The sequence below is a fragment of the Ranitomeya variabilis genome, chromosome 4, assembly GCF_051348905.1.
Source record: "Ranitomeya variabilis isolate aRanVar5 chromosome 4, aRanVar5.hap1, whole genome shotgun sequence".
Lineage (NCBI taxonomy): Eukaryota > Metazoa > Chordata > Amphibia > Anura > Dendrobatidae > Ranitomeya > Ranitomeya variabilis.
This window is the reverse complement of record NC_135235.1, coordinates 1,408,091-1,434,624: the sequence shown is the minus strand read 5'-3', so window position 1 is coordinate 1,434,624 and position 26,534 is coordinate 1,408,091. Positions and strand designations below refer to the sequence as shown.

General features: G+C 45.3%; 1 protein-coding gene across 1 annotated transcript in view; it reads right to left on the bottom strand.

Annotated features, from left to right (window-relative positions):
- Positions 1 to 225: 225 nt before the first annotated feature.
- Positions 226 to 26,534, bottom strand: part of PRDX3 (peroxiredoxin 3) — a 72,730-nt gene continuing 46,421 nt past the window's right edge. The window contains exons 6-7 of the mRNA XM_077257877.1: positions 2,632 to 2,797; positions 226 to 330 (exon numbers count right to left, since the gene is read on the bottom strand). Coding sequence (XP_077113992.1) covers positions 280 to 330; positions 2,632 to 2,797 — 217 coding nt within the window. The 3' untranslated portion in view covers positions 226 to 279. The remainder of the gene's footprint in view (positions 331 to 2,631; positions 2,798 to 26,534) is intronic.

Here is a 26,534-nt window from a genome sequence, read left to right as displayed (position 1 = left end):
CACTCCCCTAAGCTAATGGCAGTACTTGCTCATTGTTAGAATGGTACTGTAGTGTAAAGAATGGGAGACAGAAACAGACAAAAGTATAGTTGATAGCATTAACCAAATGTAGACACGTTTTTTTTCATGTGTTTTGGTCCAGTCTGGTTTTGGAAGTGTTGAGGGAATTTAGTGAGTGATAACCATGATCGGTGGTGAAGGGGCACAAGCTCTACAACACAGGAGTCATATGTGAAAGGCAGCTTTAATTCTGTCAGAATTCATCTTCACACATCGCCATCAGTTCACTTTCTCAAAGTATTCTCTAGATCCGTCTGGACTCGGCTTAATCTGAAAGTGAGAAGAGGACACATGAGACAAAAATAAGCAGGCTCCCTTCCACATTCCCAGAGATCGAAGGCAGATCTCTGCGGCTCCCCCCTCCACATGCTCAGAGGCGGATCTCTGCGTCTCCCCCATGCACATTCCCAGAGCTCGGAGGCAGATCTCTGCGGCTCCCCCATGCACATTCCCAGAGCTCGGAGGCAGATCTCTGCGGCTCCCTCCTCCACATTCCCAGAGCTCGGAGGCGGATCTCTGCGGCTTCCCCATGCACATTCCCAGAGCTCAGAGGCGGATCTCTGCGGCTCCCCCCTCCACATTCCCAGAGCTCGGAGGCGGATCTCTGCCGCTCCCCCCTCTACATTCCCAGAGCTCGGAGGCGGATCTCTGCGGCTCCCCCCTCCACATTCCCAGAGCTCGGAGGCGGATCTCTGCGGCTTCCCCATACACATTCCCAGAGCTCGGAGGCGGATCTCTGCGGCTCCCCCCTCCACATTTCCAGAGCTCGGAGGCGGATCTCTGCTGTTCATCCCTCTACATTCCCAGAGCTCAGAGGCGGATTTCTGCGGCTCCCCCCTCCACATTCCCAGAGCTCGGAAGCGGATCTCTGCCGTTCACCCCTCTACATTCCCAGAGCTCGGAGGCAGATCTATGCGGCTTCCCCCTCCACATTTCCAGAGCTCGGAGGCGGATCTCTGCTGTTCACTCCTCTACATTCCCAGAGCTCTGAGGCGGATCTCTGCCATTCATCCCTCTACATTCCCAGAGCTCAGAGGCGGATCTCTGCCATTCATCCCTTTACATTCCCAGAGCTCAGAGGCGGATCTCTGCTGTTCACTCCTCTACATTCCCAGAGCTCAGAGGCGGATCTCTGCCATTCATCCCTCTACATTCCCAGAGCTCTGAGGCGGATCTCTGCTGTTCACTCCTCTACATTCCCAGAGCTCAGATGTGGATCTCTGCCATTCATCCCTCTACATTCCCAGAGCTCAGAGGCGGATCTCTGCTGTTCACTCCTCTACATTCCCAGAGCTCAGAGGCGGATCTCTGCCATTCATCCCTCTACATTCCCAGAGCTCTGAGGCGGATCTCTGCCATTCATCCCTCCACATTCTCAGAGCTCTGAGGCGGATCTCTGCCATTCACTCCTCTACATTCCCAGAGCTCTGAGGCGGATCTCTGCCGTTCACCCCTCTACATTCCCAGAGCTCTGAGGCGGATCTCTGCCATTCATCCCTCCACATTCCCAGAGCTCGGATCTCTGCCGTTCACTCCTCTACATTCCCAGAGCTCCGAGGTGGATCTCTGCCGTTCACTCCTCTACATTCCCAAAGCTCTGAGGCGGATCTCTGCCATTCATCCCTCCACATTCCCAGAGCTCGGATCTCTGCCATTCACTCCTCTACATTCCCAGAGCTCAGAGGCGGATCTCTGCCATTCATCCCTCTACATTCCCAGAGCTCAGAGGCGGATCTCTGCCATTCACTCCTCTACATTCCCAGAGCTCTGAGGCGGATCTCTGCCATTCACTCCTCTACATTCCCAGAGCTCTGAGGCGGATCTCTGCCATTCACTCCTCTACATTCCCAGAGCTCTGAGGCGGATCTCTGCCGTTCACCCCTCCACATTCCCAGAGCTCGGATCTCTGCCGTTCACCCCTCCACATTCCCAGAGCTCCGAGGTGGATCTCTGCCGTTCACCCCTCTACATTCCCAGAGCTCGGATCTCTGCCGTTCACTCCTCTACATTCCCAGAGCTCGGATCTCTGCCGTTCACTCCACTACATTCCCAGAGCTCCGAGGTGGATCTCTGCCGTTCACCCCTCTACATTCCCAGAGCTCGGATCTCTGCCGTTCACCCCTCCACATTCCCAGAGCTCGGATCTCTGCCGTTTACTCCTCTACATTCCCAGAGCTCCGAGGCGGATCTCTGCCGTTCACTCCTCTACATTGCCAAAGCTCTGAGGCGGATCTCTGTTGTTCACCCCTCCACATTCCCAAACTTGGGTGGCTTCTTCTAACATTGCTTCACTTCCTAAACATTTTCAAGACATCTGCTGGTGAAAATGAAAACTAAATATGTTTAGGGGCAGAAAACATATGCTAAACTCTGGAGACTGAGCCGCACACGATGCTGTGATTCCATACTAATAAGTCATATAATAACAGCGAGCAGATAATTCAGAGTGTGACAAAAGCCAGATGAGTTCATATAATGATCCAACATTACATATCAAGTCCAACAGCAAGCAGAGACATGAGCATTAAAAAGATAGCGGGGTAGTACTGGAAGCAGATGGAGGATACGTACTGTGGGTGAGTGGGGAGTCCAATTGGCAGGACAGACCTCCCCATGTGTCTCTACATACTGGAAGGCTTTGACCAATCGCAGCGTCTCTTCCACACTCCGCCCCACAGGAAGATCGTTCACGCTCATGTGCCGCACAATTCCATTGGGATCAATTATAAAGAGTCCCCTGGAAAAGGGAAAGGCATGTATATACACACACATTATGTACACATTATATATTCACACAATATATACATACAAAATATATACACCCATTATGTTATACTAGATGGTGGCCCGATTCTAACGCATCGGGTATTCTAGAGTATGCATGTCCACGTAGTATATTGCCCATTTACGTAGTATATTGCGCAGTCACGTAAGTATATTGCCCAGCTACATAGTATACAGCACAGCGACGTAGGATATTGCGCAGCTACGTAGTATATTGCACAGAGCCACATAGTATATTGCACAGCTTTGTAGTATATTGCCCAGCCTTGTAGTATATTGCCCAGCCTTGTAGTATACAGCAGAGCCACGTAGGATATTGCCCAGTGACGTAGTATATTACCGAGGCACGTATAGGGCCAAAAAATAAAAAATAAACATACTCACCTAACGATCCGAGGGCCCCTTGTAGTGTATCATACTCACCATTCTTGTCGCTGCTCCTCTGCGTCCTGCCTCTTCTCTTCCTGGGATCCTGTGCAGATGGTAGTGGTCGGCTTCAGGAAAATGGCCGCTGGATGCTGCGCGTGCGCAGATCGAGATCGCGGCGGCCATTTTCCTGAAGCCGAGTTCCATTGCAAGTGCCAGGGCTGGTGGGAGCAGGACCTATGAAGACGTCGCGGTCACATGACCGTGACGTCACGTCAGGTCCTTGCCGCACACCAGCCCTGGGACGGGACCGGACCGCAAGCTGACGCTTGTAATGGAGCGGTCCGGGGAGCGTGGCGAGGAGCGAGAAAGGCGGCGGAGGGTGAGTATAGCAGGTTTTTTTTTTTTATTTATTATTTTTAACATTACATTTTGTACTATTGATGCCGCATAGGCAGCGTCAATAGTACAAAGTTGGGGACACACAGGGTTAATAGCAGCGGTAACGGAGTGCGTTACCCGCGGCATAACGCGGTCCGTTACCGCCGGCATTAACCCTGTGTGAGCGGTGTATGCGGGCGCCGGCAGTGAGTGCGGGGAGTAAGCGGCCATTTTTTTCCGGACTGTGCGCGTCGCTGATTGGTCGCGGCAGCCATGACAGGCAGCTGCCGAGACCAATCAGCGAACGAATAACGGTGACAGACAGAAGGACAGACGGAAGTACCCTTAGACAATTATATAGTAGATATATATATATATATATACATACATACACAGTCCTCATAAAAACACTTAAACAACACAATTGTCACGGTTCACACTGTGCAGCCAACAATAATGTCACGGACCCCAACGATATGTCCGGGATCCCGGGGAGGATATCTTTATCGTGCCCACTATTTACACCAATTTGTCACAAACCGGGGTTGTTTGATTGCCCCTGGTTCCTTCTGAAGGGGATTTATCTATACCTCAGTTCCGGTTTGGAACTTGCAGCTCTCTGGCACCCCCCTTACCCTCAGGTCAGACATGCCACTGCACCTAGGGTAATTAGTCACCAGAAAGGCTGCCTGCTATGTACTGGCTATTGGGCACGCTGCAGCAAGGGCGATATAACCAGTCCCACACAGGCGGGAACAATAATTATCAACGCCGTCAGTCGCTACAATGATTCCCAATCACACAAGACAAGGTATGCCGCCACCAGCTCCGATTTTCACCAAAGGTTAACGGGTCCTGAGCCAACCCAAATCAGTAGCATAATTCACCTCAGACGAAGCGACATAAAAGATAGGCGGTATTTACAAAAATATTAAAAGGATATTATAAAGAAGACGAAACGTGTATATACAATTACAAATAAAAAGGGATTAATGGTGAAGATTGACTTACGATTCTTTCCTATCGTTCAATGGTACGCAGTGTTCTGACTGGGGGAGGGGACCTTCCCCACTTATTCTCAGGTCAGATTGTTCAGCCTGTCGTAGCGGAATCCCCCGGCAAAAGACACTGCAAGAATCCTGCTACACACAGATATTCACTTCCTAATGCTCAGGCACGCCCTCTGTGGTGACATCACTTAGACGCTGAAACCTCCTCTTTACTTACAATATGAAGACTATTTTTTACACATAAATTGCGGTGTGAACCTCACATAAGTACGACACGATGTTCCCCACGTCAGGGGTGTTCTTTTAAGTGTAAATACGGAGCCATTACATGAACTGCTTAAGGAGAAATCCACACTTTGCAACTCGTTGCGCCTAGCTGCTCGCACTTTCCGTGGGTGATCGTTCTACTGATGGACATCCGGAATATGTAATTTGTATATTTCTAGCCCAAATCGGTGCTGCGATATATAACTTTAATCAAACAAAAAAACTCATGGCTTACACCAGTTCCAACTAGTACTAGATGGGAGGAGGGAGGGGTAGTGTGCACAGAACCTGGTATTTGCAGGGAAAGCAATAAAAATTCTTCTTCACACACACAGGCAGCCAACAGAGAGAAAAAAGAGGGGGGGTCGGAATAGCCCGCAGCATCTTGTAGAGCTAGGCAGATGCTCAACATGGCACATTCACATTATCGTGACAACAATATACAGGTGCATCTCACAAAATTAGAATATCATCAAAAAGTTAATTTATTTCAGCTCTTCAATATAAAAAGTGAATCTCGTATATTCTATAGATTCTATTTCACGTGTTTGTTTCGGTTAATGTTGATGATTATGGCTTACAGCCAATGAAAACCCAAGTGTCATCTCAGTAAATTTAAATACTGTATAACACCAGCTTGAAAACATGATTTTAAAATCTAAAATGTTGGCCTACTGAAATGTACAGTAAATTCAGTACTTGGTCGGGCTCCTTTTGCATCAGTTACTGCATCAATGCGGCGTGGCATGGAGGCGATCAGCCTGTGGAACTGCTGAGGGGTTATGGAAGCCCAGGTTGCTTTGATAGCAGCCTTCAGCTCGTCTGCATTGTTGGTTTTGGCGTCTCATCTTCCTCTTGACAATACCCCATAGATTCTCTATGGAGTGAAGGTCAGGCGAGTTTGCTGGCCAATCAAGCACAGTGAGGCTGCCGTCACACTAGCAGTACTTGGTCAGTATTTTACATCAGTGTTTGTAAGCCAAAACCAAGAGTGGGAGATAAATACAGAAGTGGTGCATATGTTTCTATTATACTTTTCCTCTGTTTGTTCCACTCCTGGTTTTGGCATACATATACTGATGTAACATACTGACCAAATACTGCTAGTGTGATGGCAGCCTGATACTGTTGTTTTAAAATCAGGTATTGGCACTTTTGGCATTTCCATCTCCAAAAAGCTTGTCGGCGGAGGGAAGCATGAAGTGCTCTAAAATTTACTGGTAGACGGCTGACTTTGGTCTTGATAAAACACATTGGACCTACACCAGCAGATGACATGGCTCCCCAAACCATCACTTATTGTGGAAACTTCACACTAGACCCTGGAAATTAAGGTGCCAGAGTCTGGAGGAAGAGTGGAGAGACAGACAATCCAAGCTCCTGGAGGTCTGCTGGTATAGGTGTACTGTGTTTTATCTAGACCAAAGTCAGCTCTGTTGTCTACTAGGAATTTTAGAGCACTTCATGCTTCCCTCTGCAGACAAGTTTTTGAAGATTTTGGAAATGTCATTCTCCAGCAGGACTTGGTCCCTGTCCACATTGCCAAAAAGTACCAATACCTGGTTTACAAACAACAGTATCATTGTGCTTGATTGGCTAGCAAACTCGCCTAACCTTAACCCCATAGAGAATCTATGGAGTATTGTAAAGAGGAAGAGGAGAGACCAGACCCCACAATGCAGACCAGATGAAGGCTGCTTTCAAAGCAACCTGTGCTTCCATAACACCTCAGCAGTGCCACAGATTGATCGCCTCCATGCCACGATGCATTGATGCCAAAAGAGCCTCAACCAAGTATTAAGTGCATTTACTGAACATACATTTCAGTAGGCCAACATTCCGGATTGCTCTCACTCCTAGAGGTACAGTAGCATGAGGTGGTGTCTACAACCCACAGAAGTTGCTCAGGTATTGCAGCTCATACAGGATGGCACATTAAGACTAGCTGTGGCAAGAAGGGGAGCTGTGTGTCAGCACAGTGTCCAGAGCATGGAGACAGGCCAGGAGATGTGGAGGGGGCCATAGGAGGGCAACAACCCAGCAGCAGGATCACTACTTTCTCCTTTGTGCAAGGACGAACAGGAGGAGCAGTGCCAGAGCCCTGCAAAATAACCTCCAGCAGAACTCTGAGGACTCGAGAATCAACATTGTTGAACAATATCAACAATCTCAAGGTTACAAGTCGATCTCCAGAGATCTTGATGTTCCTTTCTCCACAATGCACAACATAATCATGAAGCCCATAATAGCACTGTAGCTAATCTCCCTGAATGTCGTCAAGGAAAAAACTGATAAAAAGTTGCAACACAGGATAGTCTGGATGGTGAATAAGCTGCCCCAATCAAGCTGCAAAGAAATTCAAGCTGTCCTACAGGCTCAGTTCATGCAGACACTGATGCACTCATCTGTCGACATTTGAATGAAATGTAACGCTATAGCAGGACAGCCAGAAAACCACTATTGACACAGACATAAAACTAGACAGTAGCTTGCCAAAATCTATGCAAGCCAAAATCTTCTGAGAAAGCATCTTCTGGACAGATGAGACCAAAGATAGAGCTTTTTTGTAAAGCGTAATTCCACAGTTTACCAAAAATGGAATAAAGCCTACAAAGAAAAGAACACAGTACCTACAGGCAAATACAGAGGAGGAGGCTCAAAGATGTTTTGGGGTCGTTTTGCTGCCTTTGGCACTGGGTGCCTTGATTGTGTGCAAGGCATCATGAAATCTGAAGATTATCAAAGGATTTTGGGTGGCAATGTAGCGCCCAGTGTCACAAAGCTGGGTTTGCATGAGTTCAGCAAGAAAATGACCCCGAACATACTTCAAGGAGCCCCCAGAAATGGATGGAAACAAAGAGCTGGAGAGTTCTTATGTGTAAGCAATGAGTCCGGATCTAAATCCCATTGATCATCTGTGGAGAGAGCTTACAATTGCTGTTGGGAGAAGACGCCTTCAAATATGACAGACCTAGAGTAGTTTGCAAAACAAGAGTGCTCCAAAATTCCAGCTGAGAGGTGTAAGAAGCTTGTTCATATTTATAGGAAGAGATTGATTGCAGTTATTTATTCCAAAGGGTGCAACCAAATATTAAATTGTGGTACCAACAATCTTGTCCTGCCAATTTTGGGGATATTGTGTGAAATTATGTCCAATTTGCTTATTTCCCTTTGCTTTTTTTGTTCTAATACACACAAAGGAAATCCACATGTGTTACTGCAATAACCTGTGAGAAATACTTTTATTTGCTGTAACATTTTCAAGGGTATAGCATATGCAGGAATTAAAACATAACTTTTAATGTATAACCAAATAAAGGAATATATTAAATAAACTGTCACCCCCCCAAAAAAGTGTATCAATAAAAAAGTACTACTGGGCATACCCTGTCAGGGGATGTGCCATACAAAATGTAGTACTTTAATCCCCGAGCTCCTGCCCTTACAAGGACAGTCCACATCTACCCCTAAGGTACAACATGCCCTGCACACTCCCTATTTCCAGGTCCCAACGCGTTTCTTTGCAAGCAGGATCATCAGGGGACTCGCTTGCATGGGAGATAAGGTGCTTCAGTGCTACAGATAGAGTTACCACCCTCTATACTAAACTGCAGTTTACAACCAGAAGCTCGGGGATTGCGATTTATTGATAGCCCCCCAGGGACGGACAGGGAATTGTCTCCTGATGTTGTGGCTTGAAGGATTTCTCCACCTAAGCGAATTGGGGCTCCACCTTACCTATCCTCAGCAACTGGTGAGCTTGTTCCAATATTACATTTGTGGACATACCTTTTCCAATTGATCTTACCCCTCCCTTTATTTTGTGATAACTGCTAATACTAATGCAACCAAGGTTATCTGTATTGATAAATGCTTCCTCTACAGGCATTATCTCCATTTCATCAGGTACCTTGGGTTGAGTGATAGGACACTGGACCACTGCCAGCGTCTGCACAAAAATCCTTAATAAGTACTACCTTTTGTATGGCACATCCCCGGACAGGGTATGCCCAGTAGTACTTTTTTATTGATACACTTTTTTTGGGGGGTGACAGTTTATTTAATATATTCCTTTATTTGGTTATACATTAAAAGTTATGTTTTAATTCCTGCATATGCTATGTTCTCAAGATTTTGGTAGGATCATGTGATACATTTAAACTATTATATATTGCTGTTTTCGCGTAACATTTTCAAGGGTGCCAATACTTTGAGATCACTGTATACAGTGGGGAAAAGTAGTATTTGATCCAGTGCAGATTTTGCAAGTTTTCCCACCTACAAAGAATGGAGAGGTCTGTAATTTTTATAATAAGTACACTTTACATGTGAGAGACAGAATCTAAAAATAAAATCCAGAAAATCACATTGTATCCTACGATAAAAATTTCAGACCTCTCCATTCTGTGTAGGTGGGAAAACCTGCAAAATCGGCAGTGGATCAAATACTTATTTTACATAGTGTATATACAGGTGCTTCTTACAAAATTAGAATATCATCAAAAAGTGAATTTATTTCAGTTCTTCAATACAAAAAGTGAAACTCGTTATATAGAGTCATTACAGAGTGATCTATTTCACGTGTTTATTTCTGTTAATGTTGATGATTGTGGCTTACAGCCAATGAAAACCCAAAAGTCATTATCTCAGTAAATTGATTCCCACGCATGGAATATGTATATACCGCAATACAGTTACTGCGAACTCCACGATAACCGACTACTCGCTGCCACCACAAGCCATGTTTTATACAGGCTGACCGGACGCCTGGTTCTGGTAGTGTATGGCTTCAGCGGGCAGGTTACAGAACAAAAGGAACAGAACTATTTTATATTTAATCCAGAACGATAGGCTGTATTTCTAAAAAAAAAATATGGAAGATTTTTCAAAGGGCAGAAAATAACAGTAAATAGTTACGTAAGATAAAACAGGATATATGTATTTATTTGGGCAATCATCTGTGTTTGTGGGCGGGTTAAATCAGGGCATTACTGCCCTCACTAGCATATGGGGCCCGGTGAGCAGAGGGGACCTGCAGCGGGCCCCCATCTTCAGCTCACAGTGCCCCACCTGTGTATGACATCATTGTCATTCGCCGGCAAGTACGCACTTGAAATAGATGGAGGGGATGGACCACAGCCAGGTAAGAAAGTTTTTTTTTTTTATTTGAACCCTAAGCCGCAATGTTTGGGTGGCAGAATGGAGATACATAGTGCAGGATCATGGGGCAGGATGGAGACACATGGGGCAGGATCACTATTACCTGTACACTGACACTATATACAGAGCTCCTGTCTATAATGCCACTGGTGATCACTGTATTACCGGTACACTATATACAGAGCTCCTGTGTATAATGTCACTGGTGATCACTGTATTACCTGTACACTGTACTATATATACAGAGCTCCTGTCTATAATGCCACTGGTGATCACTGTATTACCTGTACACTATATACAGATCTCCTGTGTATGTCACTGGTGATCATTGTATTACCTGTACACTATACTATATATACAGAGCTCCTGTCTATAATGCCACTGGTGATCACTGTATTACCTGTATACTATATACAGATCTCCTGTATATGTCACTGGTGATCACTGTATTACCTGTACACTATATATACAGAGCTCCTGTGTATAATGTCACTGGTGATCCCTGTATTACCTGTACACTATACACTATATACAGAGCTCCTGTGTATAATGTCACTGGTGATCACTGTATTACCTGTACACTATATACAGATCCCCTGTATGTCACTGGTGATCACTGTATTTTCTGAACACTATATATACAGAGCTCCTGTGTATAATGTCACTGGTGATCACTGTATTACCGGTACACTATATACAGAGCTCCTGTGTATATCACTGGTGATCACTGTATTACCTGTACACTGTACTATATATACAGAGCTCCTGTGTATAATGTCACTGGTGATCACTGTATTACCTGTACACTATATACAGATCTCCTGTGTATGTCACTGGTGATCATTGTATTACCTGTACACTATACTATATATACAGAGCTCCTGTCTATAATGCCACTGGTGATCACTGTATTACCTGTACACTATATACAGATCTCCTGTGTATGTCACTGGTGATCATTGTATTACCTGTACACTATACTATATATACAGAGCTCCTGTCTATAATGCCACAGTTGATCACTGTATTACCTGTATACTATATACAGATCTCCTGTATATGTCACTGGTGATCACTGTATTACCTGTACACTATATATACAGAGCTCCTGTGTATAATGTCACTGGTGATCACTGTATTATCTGTACACTATATACAGATCTCCTGTGAATGTCACTGGTGTTCACTGTATTACCTGTACACTATATACAGATCTCCTGTGTATGTCACTGGTGATCATTGTATTAACTGAACACTATATATACAGAATTCCTGTGTATAATGTCACTGGTGATCACTGTATTACCTGTATACTATACACAGATCTCCTGCATGTCACTGGTGATCACTGTATTACCTGTACACTATATATACAGAGCTCCTGTGTATGTCACTGGTGATCCCTGTATTACCTGTACACTATACACTATATACAGAGCTCCTGTGTATAATGTCACTGGTGATCACTGTATTACCTGTACACTATATACAGATCTCCTGTATATGTCACTGGTGATCACTGTATTACCTGAACACTATATATACAGAGCTCCTGTGTATAATGTCACTGGTGATCACTGTATTACCTGTACACTATATACAGATCTCCTGTATGTCACTGGTGATCACTGTATTACCTGTACACTATATATACAGAGCTCCTGTGTATGTCACTGGTGATCACTGTATTACCTGTACAGTATATATACAGAGCTCCTGTGTATAATGTCACTGGTGATCACTGTATTACCTGTACACTATATATACACAGAGATCCTGTGTATGTCACTGGTGATCACTGTATTACCTACACTATATATACAGAGCTCCTGTGTATAATGTCACTGGTGATCCTTGTATTACCTGTATACTATACATTATATACAGAGCTCCTGTGTATAATGTCACTGGTGATCACTGTATTATCTGTACACTATATACAGATCTCCTGTGTATAATGGCACTTATGGTACATAGTATATATATATATATATGGTATATAGTATTGTGTTTTTTTTAAATTAATGATCAGTATTGTAGTATTCGGTCACTATGTGGTGGTAAGATGTGGTCTTGTCATGGTGTGGCGATATTTCTCCCTGGTATGTGATGATATTGTTCATTTTAAAAATTGAAAAATAAAAATATACTTACAGTATTAGATATTCTAACAAATGTTTAATAAGTTAGAGTAGAGTAGGGCCCAGCCAAGAGTCCTTCTCATGGTGGTGGATTAAAATTTTTTTTGGCAAAAACAAAAGCTTTTGGCTATATATGTGTCAGGACTCTGAACATTTTGATGACCTTTTGTGCATTACTGCCCTTTTCCAAGATGGCGTCTTTGGTCTCATGTGCACTGTGTCTTCCTGCTATATAACTCCACCCCAGCCTTTAGTCTGTGCTAGAGTATTCTGCCTTGCATCCAGCTCCTGATGACTCCCTGGCTATATACCTGTGGAGATCCTGTTACTCTGCTCTGAGTTCCTGCTGCATACACCAGATTCCAGTAATCCTCCTTCATCGGCTGCTCGTGTTTACTTCCATCTGCATTTGCTGGACATGTAAGCGGTTTGCTGCTCTGCAAGAACCTGAGACTATTAACCAGGCCTCCCTGGTTGAGCTAAGATATGATTTGAACTGCCTTATAAGCATAGCTATCTGTGCCTGGACTAAGTCAAGGATCTATTCGTGTCAAGTATCCTCAAGAATAACTGTGCTTCATAGACTTTCTGCTTGTTTGCATTTTTCTCTGAAGACTGCTAAGCTGCGTTTAATATTTACTCCAAGTGTTGTGGACTTGAGTTTGTCTCTGCATCTGTTTGAATCACCATGTGATAATATAGACTTTACCACTTATAAAATTGTGTCCTGTAGTTGTCTTGTTCCATGCAAAGAGTCTCCTGAGTTATCCCTTATAATCATTACAATATGTGATCTGATGACTTTATAATTAGGCAGAAAGACAGGACCATCTGCCGCCTAAATCGTGAATGACAAACAGTGTGTTGTCTGCCAGGTGCTTGGGTTCGACATATTGCAGATCGGATAGACAGATTGTTGGGTGGGGCTGGAGAAGACCCAGCGGTTATGGTACACATAAGTACCAATGACAAAGTCAGTGGGAGGTGGAAGGTTCTTAAAAATGATTTTAGGGAACTAGGAGAGAAGGTGAAGTCACTAGATGGGCAACGGGAGCTTGGGGAGATAAATAAGTGGCTTAGAAATTGGTGCAGGAAGGAAGGGTTTGGGTTCATGGAGAACTGAGCTGACTTCTGTCGGCTACAGGCTCTACTGTAGGGACGGGCGGCACCTCAAAGGGGAGGGTGCAGCTGTGCTGGGGGAGAAATGGTCAGCTGCATGGAGGAACTTTCAATCTAGGATCTGGGGGAGGGTAATTGTGCTAATAAGGGGAAAGATAGAGTAGACAGAGTGGGGGAGGCAGTTGGGGTCAATGAGAATTTAGGTGGGGCTGGGACATGCAAGTAAAGTAAGGAGTTGAGTACGAGTAACAAATGTACTAATAGTATTAAATGTCTGCCGGCAAATGCAGGAAATCTTGCAAACAAAATGAATGAACTGGAGACGATTATTACGGGCACAGAATACGATGTGGTGGGCATTACGGGAACCTGGCTGACGAGAGCCATGACTGGGTAATAATCAGAGTTACGCTACATTTAGGAAGGACAGGAAATACAGAAAAGGTGGAGGGGAGTGCATCTTCCTAACATCCACATTACAACCTGTGCTCAATGAAGACATTGGGGGAGTGACAGCAATGTAGAGTCAGTATGGGTAAATGTACATGGGGGCGGCAATAATGGAAAGCTGCTAATTGGAGTTTGCTACAAGCCTCCTAATATAGAGGGACAGGAGGAAATGCTGCAACAAATTAAAAAGGCAGCAAACAGTAATAAGGTTCTTATAATGGGGGGATTCTAACTATCCAGACATTCAAAGGGACATAGGATCTTCTGCTTGTGCCAAAAACTGCAAGTTCTTATCCACAGTTTAGGGCAATTACCTCTCTCAGCTGGGAGATGAACCGACCAGGGGAGGTAATCTGCTGGATCTGGTCCTGTCACATAGGCCAGGGGAGGTAATCTGCTGGATCTGGTCCTGTCACATAGGCCAGGGGAGGTAATCTGCTGGATCTGGTCCTGTCACATAGGCCAGGGGCGGTAATCTGCTGGATCTGGTCCTGTCACATAGGCCAGGGGAGGTAATCTGCTGGATCTGGTCCTGTCACATAGGCCAGGGGAGGTAATCTGCTGGATCTGGTCCTGTCACATAGGCCAGGGGAGGTAATCTGCTGGATCTGGTCCGGTCACATAGGCCAGTGGAGGTAATCTGCTGGATCTGGTCCAGTCACAAAGACCAGATACAATCTCAGATCTACAGGTCAGGGAACATTTGGGAAGCAGTGATCATAACATGGCAAGTTTCATTGTCATTTTCAATCAAACATTCAATAAGGGAAATGTCAAAACCTGGAATTTTAGGAAAACTGATTTCAACAAATTAAGGAAAGAACTTAATTGTGTAGACTGGGACCAAGTCATGGTAACTGGGGATAATGAACATAAATGGGGAATGTTTAAGGAACTACTACTAGACTCCTGCAGAAAACTTATACCCTCTGGTAATAAAATGTCATGGAATAAAAAGAAACCATTATGGATAAAAAGAAACCATTATGGATGAATAAGACAGTACAAAGAATAATAAGACAAAAACAAAGGGCAGTCAGAATTCTGAAGGCAGAGAATACTGAAATACCATTTCAGGAGTATAAAGACCTCAATAAGAAATGTTAAAAGAGAAATCAAACTGCAAAGTTATCTACAGAGAAACAAATCACCAATGACATTAAAATAAATCCCAAAAATTGCATAAATAAATCAATGCCAAAAAGAAAAAAAAAGAAAAAAGATGGTATCTGCCCCTTAAAAGACAATAACAAGATAAAAGTAGAGGACAAAGAAAAGGCTGAGATATTAAACAGGCACGTCTCATCTGTGTTCACCAATGAACTGTCTGTTCCAGGGATCATTCAACAAAGCAAAAATCAAAAGGTCACCACCTGATATAACTAATCTAAAGGTACCGTCACACTCAGCGACGCTGCAGCGATATAGACAACGAGCCGATCGCTGGAGCATCGCTGTTTAGGTCGCTGTAGAGATGTCAAACACAGCAGCTCCAGAACGATGCAGGAGCGATCCTGTGACGTAACGGTGACTCATTTATCGTTTTCACAGGTCGTTAGCTCCATGTAAAACATTGCTGGCATCGTTGCTTTTGCTGTCAAACACGACGATACACGCCGATCTGACGACCAAATAAAGTTCTGGCCTTCTAGCTCCGACCAGCGATATCACAGCAGGATCCAGATCGCTGCTGCGTGTCAAACACAACGAGATCACTAACCAGGACGCTGCAACGTCACGGATGGTTGTTGTTCTCGTTGTAAAGTTGCTGAGTGTGAAGGTACCTTAACACAAGTACATCTATATCTGAGCAAAGTAAACACTGACAAATCCCCTGGCCCAGATGGCATTCATGCACGGACACTGAGGGAGCTGAGCTCAGTAATTGACAGACCACTGTATCTCATTCTTAGACTCTCTTGTAAAAGGTCAGTACCACAGGATTGGAACATGGCTCACGTGGTACCGATATATAAACAAGGTAAGCAGGTGGAGCCAGGCAACTACCGCCCGGTGCCTGACATCAGTGGTGTGACAGCAGAGATATATTGTAGATCATAATCTAGTAACTGACAACCAGCACAGATTCATTAAGGATACATAGTGTCTGACAACATATTGGGTTTCTGTGAGGAAATAAGTGCAGATCTGGATGTTGGTGGCGCGGCTGATGGGATTTGTCTGGACTTTGATCCTGTACCACATAACAGCCTTATACTCAAGCTCCACAAGCTGGGACTGGGGAAACTATATGAAAACGGGTAAGGAACTGGCTAAAAGTAAGAAAGTTATTGTAAATGGTACATTCTCTAAATGGGATAGACAGCAGTGGAGGAAGCGGGGATCTGTACCCGGAGCACGGGGGGGTGTCACGGGGTTCTGTTCCCATGGGGATCTCATTGGGTGGCCCACGTAGATCGGTTTGAGGCCACGGGGATCTGTACCCGGAGTACTGCGGAGGGGGGGGTTGGGGCCACGGGGATCTCACTGGGTGGCCCGCATGGATCTGTACTTGGAGCACTGGGGAGCGGGGGGTTGGGGCCACGGGGATCTCACTAGGTGGCCCGCGTGGATCTGTACCCGGAGCACTGGGAGGGGGGTTGGGGTCACGGGGATCTGTACCCAGAGCACTGGAATTGGGGGGCGCATGGATTTGTACCCGGAGCAATGGAGGGGGGGCGCAGGGATCTGTGCTAGGACCAATTCTTTTTAACCTCTTTATTAATGACCTTGTGGATGGATTGAGAGTAGAGTGTCAGTCTCATTCTTACTCCTTGCAGATGACACCAACCTATGTAGGATATAAAATCAGACGCCGACATTACAATATTACAGAAAGAGCTGTGTGGTGAAATATGTGTGTGTACATATATATATATATATATATATATATATATATATATATATATATATATATATATATATATATATATATATATATATATATATATATATATATATATATATATACACATCGGGTATTCTAGAATATGCATGTCCCCGTAGTATATGGACAATGATGATTCCAGAATTTGCGGCAGACTGTGCCCGTCGCTGATTGGTTGAGGCAACCTTTATGACATCATCGTAGCCATGGCAACCATTATGACATCTACGTCGATACTGTGCCCATCGCTGATTGGTCAAGGCGAATTCGCGGCAGACTGTGCCCGTCGCTGATTGGTCGAGGCAACCTTTATGACATCATCATCGCCATGCTGTGCCCGTCGCTGATTGATTATATAGATATATATACGTGTGCAGTGGACCATGTATAGATGTATTATGTCACGTCACTGGCAAATGTAACATCTGTCTTGAAAGCTACAAGTCGCACCTAGGTGTTAATATGTACTTCCCTGAGACAAGTAGTCTCTGTCCCCAGTCTGACCAGGGAGTCCTACAGGAAGCTAAGAGGAAAGGTAACATTTGGCACCTCCTAGGTCTTGGAAGAGAGATGATAATTGCACCCTGATGGTATCTATCCGTGAGAACCTTTACACAGGGTGTCTCAAGAGAAAAATAATATATTCATTAGTAGCGCGGCCGTGGCCCAATCAAAAAGCCAGCAATTATGATATTAACCTGAGGGGGCAGTCTAGAAACCTGACCAAGCTATAAAGTAAGGCTGTATACAGAGAATTGTGTTCACATAATGTGGACAGCCTGAGAAGCTGGTGTGATCCAATCTAGATTCGTCCTACCCTCAGGGAGCAGAAAAACTACAAGTTACATGATTTCTGTAAGTTTCTCCTCTTTATTTTTATAGTTTTGCATAAGTTGTATGTCTTTTTATTATATTTTTATACCTTTTTCTTACTGTAAGCATTGAACTTTTTGTATTAAAGTATAAAACTTTAACAAGTTAAACCCTTGAATGTTCTAAAATAATCCATAGCCCAAGGTGTGTGAGCCTTATGAGTGATAGACATATTTTTATTAGTATTATTATTTCTGGGACTCATCGCCCGTGTGTTCGGTGAGTGGTGGCAGCGTGTATGAGCGGGTGTGTGGCCTGGGTCAGGGTGTGATTTATGCTCCCAATACAGCATAGGACAGAGGTTGAATGCTGGACAGAGAGGGGAGATAGATTAACCCTTGCGCAACCCCAAGTCACATGTGAGCGGGCACGTGACGAATTAGTGACACCACGGAGGGGGATCCGTGAAAATTGGTGGCAGAGCGGTGGGATAGAATTATTTCTATTAGAGCATTAGTGCATGGTTTAAGCAGTTATTCCCTGTACTAAATACTTGGTATCCTTGCGAGGAGTGCACCAGTTCTACAAGGTTCAGCTCAATGCTTACTTACACATACTTGCAAACAGTTTCCCCTCCCTGTTTTTCTTTTCTACCTTTTATTTGGCAAAGGCTGTTCATCGATATGGCAGCCAGGACAAGAAGCAGCGCAAAGAGGCTCTGACCGACCTCTGTGAGCAGAGAGGAATAGACGGCCGACAGATCCAGGGAGCTGCTGATACGCACCTTGGTCGAGCAGGACATAGAGCAAAGTGCTGGAACATCTGGGCAAGGAGAGAGCCAACCTCAGAGAGACCCAGCAATGCCAGCTCTTGCACCGGAGATGCCTGATGGTAAATGCCAGTGCTGAGGAGCCTATGGACTGTGCTTTACAAATGTGAAACAAAACACGTGAGCACAGCTGCTAGGGTGCACGGGTAGGTTCCCAAACCATATACGTGTAAATACAAAGAACCCGGCACTCAACTTAAATTGAGATTTTTTTTATTCTGTAGTACGAACAAAACGGTTCGGCCTGGTATGGCCTTCGTCAGTTACGTACTGTAGGATAACTGAGTATTCACTTAGTAAGACTGATAGATCTGTGGTTTATCACTGAAGGATTTTTCCTTTGAGGCGAGCAAAAGAAGCAGCACGTCTGAATGCTGGTGCGGTCCGGGTCCTGACGCGGTGTCCATCGCTGTCGGCGAGATGCCCGAGTGCCTGAGATTCCGTGCGAGGAGGGAAAATGTCCCAAAGCACAGGACTGTAAATATGTCGCAGCTGTGAACCGGAGTCAGGCTGCGGCTCAGACTCAGGCCCAGAGATTAGAGGATGAGTCTCAGACAGAACTGCCATGACAGGAGGCCCATACTGTGGTCCCGGAGCCTCCATACATGGCAGACCCACCAAGATCCCTGATAACAGACACTGAAAACTCAGCTGCAGACCAGGGCCTGGCAGTCACACTAGGCCAGGGCCTGCAGGCTGACAGAGCTTCCAGGAGGCCCTGCGGACAGATGTCAGTCTGGAGGAGCTCCGATGTCTCGCAGACCGACCCCCTGCTGCTTCTGACAAAGAGAGGGCAGACTTTATACAGAGACTATCCCCACAGATACTACAGAATCTTGGGACTCTGAAAGGCGGCTGATCGTCCCTTATCCATTTAGGGAATAATTATTAAGAATTGCCCATGAAATTCCTTTGGCCGGACACCTTGGAATACAAAAGACTAAAGCTCGCCTGACACATAACTTCTATTGGCCCAAGATGGGGACAGATATTGCCAATTACTGTCGATCATGTGTAGTTTGTCAGAGAGTTGGAAAGTCCGGGAATATACAGAAAGCTCCATTGATACCACTGCCTGTGATCGATGAGCCTTTTCAGCGAGTGGCTGTGGATATCATAGGGCCACTTGCTATTCCTAGCAGCTAGGGCAAAAAGTACATCCTCATAGTGGTGGACTATGCTACACAATATCCGGAAGCTGTGGCACTGTCCTCCATCCGAGCAGACAAAGTGGCGGATGCTTTACTGACTGTTCTCTCGTGTGGGATTCCCCAGGGAAATGTTGACCGATCTGGGAACCCAGTTCATGTCTGATCTGATGGAAAGCCTCTGTGAAAGGATACAAGTACAGCATGTTGTGGCCAGCGCCTATCATCCCCAAACCAACGGACTCTGCGAGCGTTTTAATGGAACTTTAAAGCAAATGCTCAAAATGCTGGTGGAGACTGAAGGGAGAGACTGGGAGCGGTACCTCCCCCATCGGTTGTTTGCGTACATAGAGGTACCCCAGGCGTCTACAGGATTCTCCCCCTTTGGACTGGTTTATGGGAGGAGGGTCAGGGGGCCACTTGATTTGATTAAGGACTGTTGGGAGGACGACCCCAGAACTACTGGAGTCTCAGTGGTCGAATATGTACTGCGGCTCAGAGAGAGAGAATGCAAAAACTGAGCAACCTGGCCCATGAGAACGTGACCCAGGCCCAAATCAACCAGGTCTGGTACGACCGTAATGCCAGCCTGAGGGCCTATGAGGAGGGACAGAAGGTTTGGGTGTTGGTCTCTACGTTACAGAATAAATTGCAGGCCACAGCGGCTAAATGATGTTAATTATGTGGTGACACTAGATGAGCATGCAAAGCGTCAAAGTATTTCATGTGAATATGCTGAAGGCTCATCATGACAGAGAGACCTGTGTCTTGCCTGTCTGAAGAGGGGGAGGCTGATCTGTTACTACATGTGGGGGCTGGGACTCAGTACATGGAGTCCCTGGAGTCAGCAGAGTTTAACCCTGAGCTATCCCAGTCAGAGGTCTGAGCTGATGGGGCGCTCAGTGAGTTCACCGAAGTCTTCACAGGGGAGCCTGGGAGGACGCACTTAGCAGTTCACTATTTTTACACTGGTACTAACCCCCCAGTACGGCAGTCTGCATACCATGTGTCAGCAGAGGTGAAGGCACACAAGACGGAACAGGTAGGAGATGCTGAACCTCAAGGTGATACAAAAATCCCAGAGTGCCTGGGCCTCGCCTGTGGTTCTTGTCCCGAAAAAGGACCATACTACCCGGTTCTGTGTAGACTACAGGAAATTAAATGTACTGACTACATGTGAGGTCTCCCCCATGCCGTGAATAGAGGAGCTGTTAGAGCAGCTAGCTAAGGCATCGTACCTCATCATCATGGACCTAAGTAGGGGATACTGGCAGATACCCCTAACCAGAGAAGCACAGGAGAGGTCTGCCTTTATAACGCCATTCGGGCTGTTTGAGTTTCTGGTGATGTCCTTTGGTATGAAGAATGCCCCTGCGACCTTCCAGAGGTTGGTCAATCATTTATTGGAAGGATGTGATGGTTTTGCCGTCGCTTATCTTGATGATATAGCCATTTTTAGTGATTCTTGGGAGGAACACCTCGTACATCTTTCTCAGGTGTTGCAAAGGCTTAAAACTGCAGGTCTTACTGTTAAGCCAGGGAAATGTCAGGTAGCCATGCGGGAGCTACAATACCTAGGACACCGGGTGGGGGAGGACTGCTAAAACCTGAGCCAGGGAAGGTAGAAGCCATTGCAGCCTGGGCCACCCCACGAACCAAGAAGAAGGTGCTGTCCTTCCTGGGAACGGCTGGCTACTATAGGAGGTTTGTGGCAAACTACAGTGCTCTGGGCCAAACCGATAACTGATCTGACCAGGAAGAAACTTCCCAAAATTGTCTCCTGAAGTCCTCAGTGTGAGGAATCATTTTCTGCTCTAAAGTCGGCATTGGTTAGTTCACCCGTCCTGCAGGCCCCAGATTTCACTCACTGGTTTGTAGTCCAGACAGATGCCAGCACCTATGGGCTAGGTGCGGTTCTCAGCCAGGTGAACCAACAAGGAGAGGAGCACCCAATTCTGTACCTAAGCAGGAAACTCCGGCCCAGAGAAGTGGCTTATGCCACCATTGAGAAGGAATGTTTGGGAAATGTGTGGGCTCTGCAGAAGCTGCAACCATACCTCTATGGGCGCAACTTCACCGTGATCACAGATCATAACCCACTGAATTGGCTCAACAGAGTAGTTGGGGACAACGGGAAATTACTTAGATGGAGTTTGATACTTCAGCAATATGATTTCACAATTCAGCACAAGAACGGAGTCAGTCATGGCAATGCTGATGGCCTATCTCACCAAGGTGGGGCTGAACCAGATACGTGCTAGGGAGCTGACCTGTAAGTCAACCCCCATGCAAGTTCATAAGGAGGGAGATGTGGTGAAATATGTGTGCATATATATATATATTGTGAAGGAACAAATTATGAAAGGTTCTCCATTATGTGTTTTTGACTCCATTTTCTTGTAGTTTAAAGATAAATTCTGTTATTTAATTAGGTAAAAAGTTATAGCTGCCATGAAATAATTTTATCTTGTTGTTCACAAGCCTGTTATTCAACTAGGCTATGGTTCATAATTGGTATAAAGACCTTGAGTCTTCTGACTCGAGCCAGACAATAGATTCGGGGGTGTATCGCTATACAAGACTGAGGCACCTGTTAGTATGTGTTTTTGTATGCCAAGAAGATATGACTATATATGTAGTTTCCGGTTTTTCTGTATATTCATGGGTTAAAGTTTTTCCTGCATTCTTATAGGTTAAGAACTGTGAGCGTGTTCTTATGCTGATTGGTTGAAGTGTAATTTCTATGATTATGAAAAGCGGTACACAATAAAACGGGGGCCAGAGATCTGCTCGATCCCCCATACAGAGGCACACGTCTCCGTCTGGTCATTTTCAGTTGCCGGCAACGCCCTGTAGATTAATTTGGAAGTCACTGAGTCAACCGTGAAGGATCAATTTAGATCCTCCCTCAACAGTTGGCGCCCGACGTGGGGCCTCAAACAGGAACGCCTCTGCCCCCCGGAGGACAACAAGACAAAGGACCCTCGGACCGGACACAGGCACTGGAAAATTGGGACTGATCATCCCCCACAACAACCACGGTAAGTTGGCAGTTATACTGTCCAGACTGACCGTTTGGTGTGGTTTTCCTGTGTTTGTTGCTGCAAAGAGGATCTGAGGTTTGTCCCCGATGGTGGGGTGATTTTTGGGTGGAATCATATAGAGGTGTAGTTCCGTTGGGAGCCCAGTGCTCGAACCATACCTCATAAGGGACGGACACCCCAGATTGACCAGTGATGTAATTCTCTTTATAGTCAAAATATCCTGAATTCCTGATCACTGTTAGAATCAGGCACGGTGAGGTGATCGAAGATTGGGTAGGATGCGTAACTCAGGAATTATATATATTTATATATGTCCAGAGGTGTCCGGAGGGAAAGTCTAAGACGCCCTCCTCCTTTCACTGAGTACCGCGTTTTTGGGTTGTCCCAGCGGGGGACAGAGAGACCCAGTGGAACAAAACCGTAAGGCCGCTCGGTATTGTGCACGACAAAGTAAGGATATTTAGCTCTAAAGGAGAATCAGTTTCCGTGGAAGGAAAAGAAGTGTGTGATGAATCTGATATTGTTAGCACAAAGACGGGGAAATAAATCTGTCAGGAATGCAGGAAAAATGTTCTCAATCATGGGTTTTTCTAAGGTGGTCTGGCACATGAATTGTGTGATGAAGGTTTCGTAGAAATTAAGTCTGAGAACTGCTGTATTCCGTTTCTGTGCGTTATCTCTAAGATACCTGATGGGAGGGGTCAAATAGCTGCGCTATTGCTTTCTCTGTGTTGAGGAATGCTGTGATTTTCTTATCTCTGCTGTGTCTCTCGTATGGAGGGGGCACGTAGCTGTGTTCTAAGTTTCTCTATATTTTCTGTCGCGCTTAAACAATAGTACAATATTGTATTGAAGTAGAAAGAAATATTGTAAGTTGGAAGTTGAAAGTGAAATAAGGTACCTAGTTTTAGAAGGAAACTTGTAAGTGATTGTTTGGTTATCAGTGTGATTGAAAGATTGGTAAAAGATTCACCTGCTAACAGAGGAAGTGAATTAAGTTGAAAAAGGAAAGTTGTCTATTACTATGACAAAAAAAATGGATGTTTTGTGGTGCAAGAAGGAACTGAGAAAGTGACTGAGATTAATGTGTCGGGAAAGCAAACAATCAAAAATTTGGGACAGGGGGTCTCCCTGCTAGATAATATGGTTCCTCCCCAGGAAATTAAGCCTCTACTCCCGACTGTAAGCCCTATGCCCCTTAACCCCAAGGCACCAATATATCCTGGACTGCCGAGAAGTTCTATGGGGGTCTTATGGTAGTATTTAAAGATCTGTTATTCTCATTGGAAAATAAAGCCCATTCACACATTTTTGTGGCAGCTTTAATGTTCGGCCTTAAATCTAAATTGAAAGATGCAATAATGTCAGTTAGACCTGATATCGAGACTTCCACTCCAGATGATGCATTGAAAGTAGTAAAAAAGGTTTTAAGAACTTAGCCCATTCTGCATCAGCAGGGAAATTAAAAGTTACATCAGTGGCCGCAGTGATTCCTGCTCCAATCTATCCTTTTTAACCCTATGTCTGGGAATCTCCCTCCCCAGCCCCGCCATGTCAATTCTCAGACCAAGAGCTTGTTTTAATCGGTGTAGATGGCAGACCCAATAAATATACTCTTACAAAACCCATCCCATTGGGACCCTTCCCTGAAGTCATGGCTCAGTTCGTAATCTCTCCCGCATGTCCGGTAAATTTACTGGGGGCAGATGTATTATCACAGTTCCACTCCAGAATACAATTCCAAGATGATGGTCAGATGGTCCTTACGTTATATAACCCCTATGCAGATGAACACAATGAGATCTGTATCCTACACGCCCTTCCCACGGTTATGATGGCCCTGATAGGCCCAGATCCACCCCCAATAATGCCTGTAGAACCAGTAAAAGTGTTTCTCAAACCTGGTGCCCCTTTTCCCAAAGTCCATCAGTACCCTTTGAAACATGATCAGGTGCAGTGCCTCTAAAAAAAAATTTTTTGTATTTGCAAATACAAACATTGCTCGATAATGGTGCCCTGGTACCCTGTGTTTCCCCATGTAACACGCCCTTGTTTCCTGTTAAGAAAAAGACCCCACCCGGCCAACCCCCTGTGTACCGGCTGGTACAAGATCTACGGGCAGTTAATGCAGCTACTGTTTTAGAAACTCCGCTGGTGCCTAATCCACATACCACATACTCTTGTCCCAGATATCTTAGGATCCTGCTTGGTTCACAGTCATCGACCTTGCCAATGCCTTCTTCAGCATTCCATAACACCCAAATTGCAAGTTTCTGTTTGCATTTATTTATCAGGGACGACAACAGAGCAGGAAGCCATTGCTACCACTGTTAGCCTCCTCAAGTATCTGGCAGATCTGAACTGTCGGGTTTTGGCCTCGAAATTTCAGTTCTGCCTTGGTCAAGTGATATTTTTGTGTCACTGTCTCCTTCAGGGTGACAGACACCTCAAAAAAGAAAGAAAAATAGCCGTCAGCTCCATTCCTTTACCAAAAGATGAGACTGAACTCCAGCGTTTTCTTGGACTATGTACTTATTGTCGTTAGTGGATACCGGACGCATCCCGCATAATGCAACCTCTCTACAATGCCCTGAAAGACGGTTCAAGATATGCTGATGATTTTGGCAGATTCCACATCGGATACGCTGTTAATACGGAAAATACTGTAGTGCATGGAGCTGCACTCCCTCCCTCACTGTCAGCACAAGAAGTGGAACTTCAGGCTCTGTCTACTGCATGTGTTCAGGCCAAAGACAGGCGGGCTAATATATACACGGGCTCACAGTATGCATTTGGTATTGCTCATGATTTCGGAGCCCTATGGGCCAATCGAGGGTTTATTACCTGTTATGGACTGGTAATTTAGGAGCGACATGCGACTAGCTCTGAGTAGGTGGTAACTATACAGACCGCAGTTCCTGATCTTAACACAACACTAGCAGTAGCCGTGGGATGTTCCTGTCACTCCCTGGACACCTCGTCACAGCCGGAGAACTAGCTACCCCTAAAGGTAGAAACAGGAAAGCTATCTTGCCTCAGAGAAAATCCCCAAAGGATAGGACAGCCCCCCCCAAATAATGACTGTGAGAGAAGGAAATGACATACGTAGTATGAAACAAGATTTAGCAAAGGAGGCCACTTCTAGCTAGATAGATAGTACAGGAAAGAACACTGTGCGGTCAGTAATAAAAACTAGAAAAAGTCCACCGCAGAGATATGCAAAAATCTCCACACCTGACTAAAGGTGTGGAGGGCAAAATCTGCAGCCCAGAGCTTCCAGCTTAGCTGAATAGATCCATACTGATAAGCTGGACAAATGAGCAAAACATAGAATGTGCTGAACAATAAAGTCCACAACAAGTGGACTGCAAAAGGACAAGCAAGGACTTATCTTTGCTGAACTGGACAGAGTGTCAGGGAAATCCAAAAGAGCAGTGACTCCAAGCTGGAACAATTGACAACTGGCATTGATTGAGAGATAAGACCAGACTAAAATAGCCGAGCCAGAAAGACGATCAGTGGAAGCAGCTGCTGATGCTAAATCCAAGAAGCAGCTATACCACTCAAAAACCACAGGAGGGAGCCCAAGAGCAGAATTCACAAAAGTGCTACTTACAACCACCGGAGGGAGCCCAGGAGCGGAATTCACAACAATTACCACCGCCGGGACTCCAGTGAAGAATGCTGAAGCTGTTAAAGCCCTCATGGACTCAATCAAATTACCTACCCAGGTGGCCATTATCAAAATTAAGGCGCACGGTCCTAGGAAAAGTCCACACACTGTTGGTAACGCCTTAGCGGATATGCAAGCAAAAGCTGCTGCTCTCCTACCCGTTGACCTGACCATACCAGCTATGGTGACCACACGCTCTCAGCGTAAACAGTTACAAGAAACAATGACTCTACAGGAACCTGATGATCCACGACAGACTGAGGTTTTCTGTCGGTGTCACGATATGGTATGAAATATCATAAGTTTAGTTTCTCTGGTCAGCCCAGGATGTGGGCTAAGAAACCCCCTTGTCTTTTACTTCAGAGTTGAGCTTGCCGTGCCAATGTATGTGAGAGGGGAGTT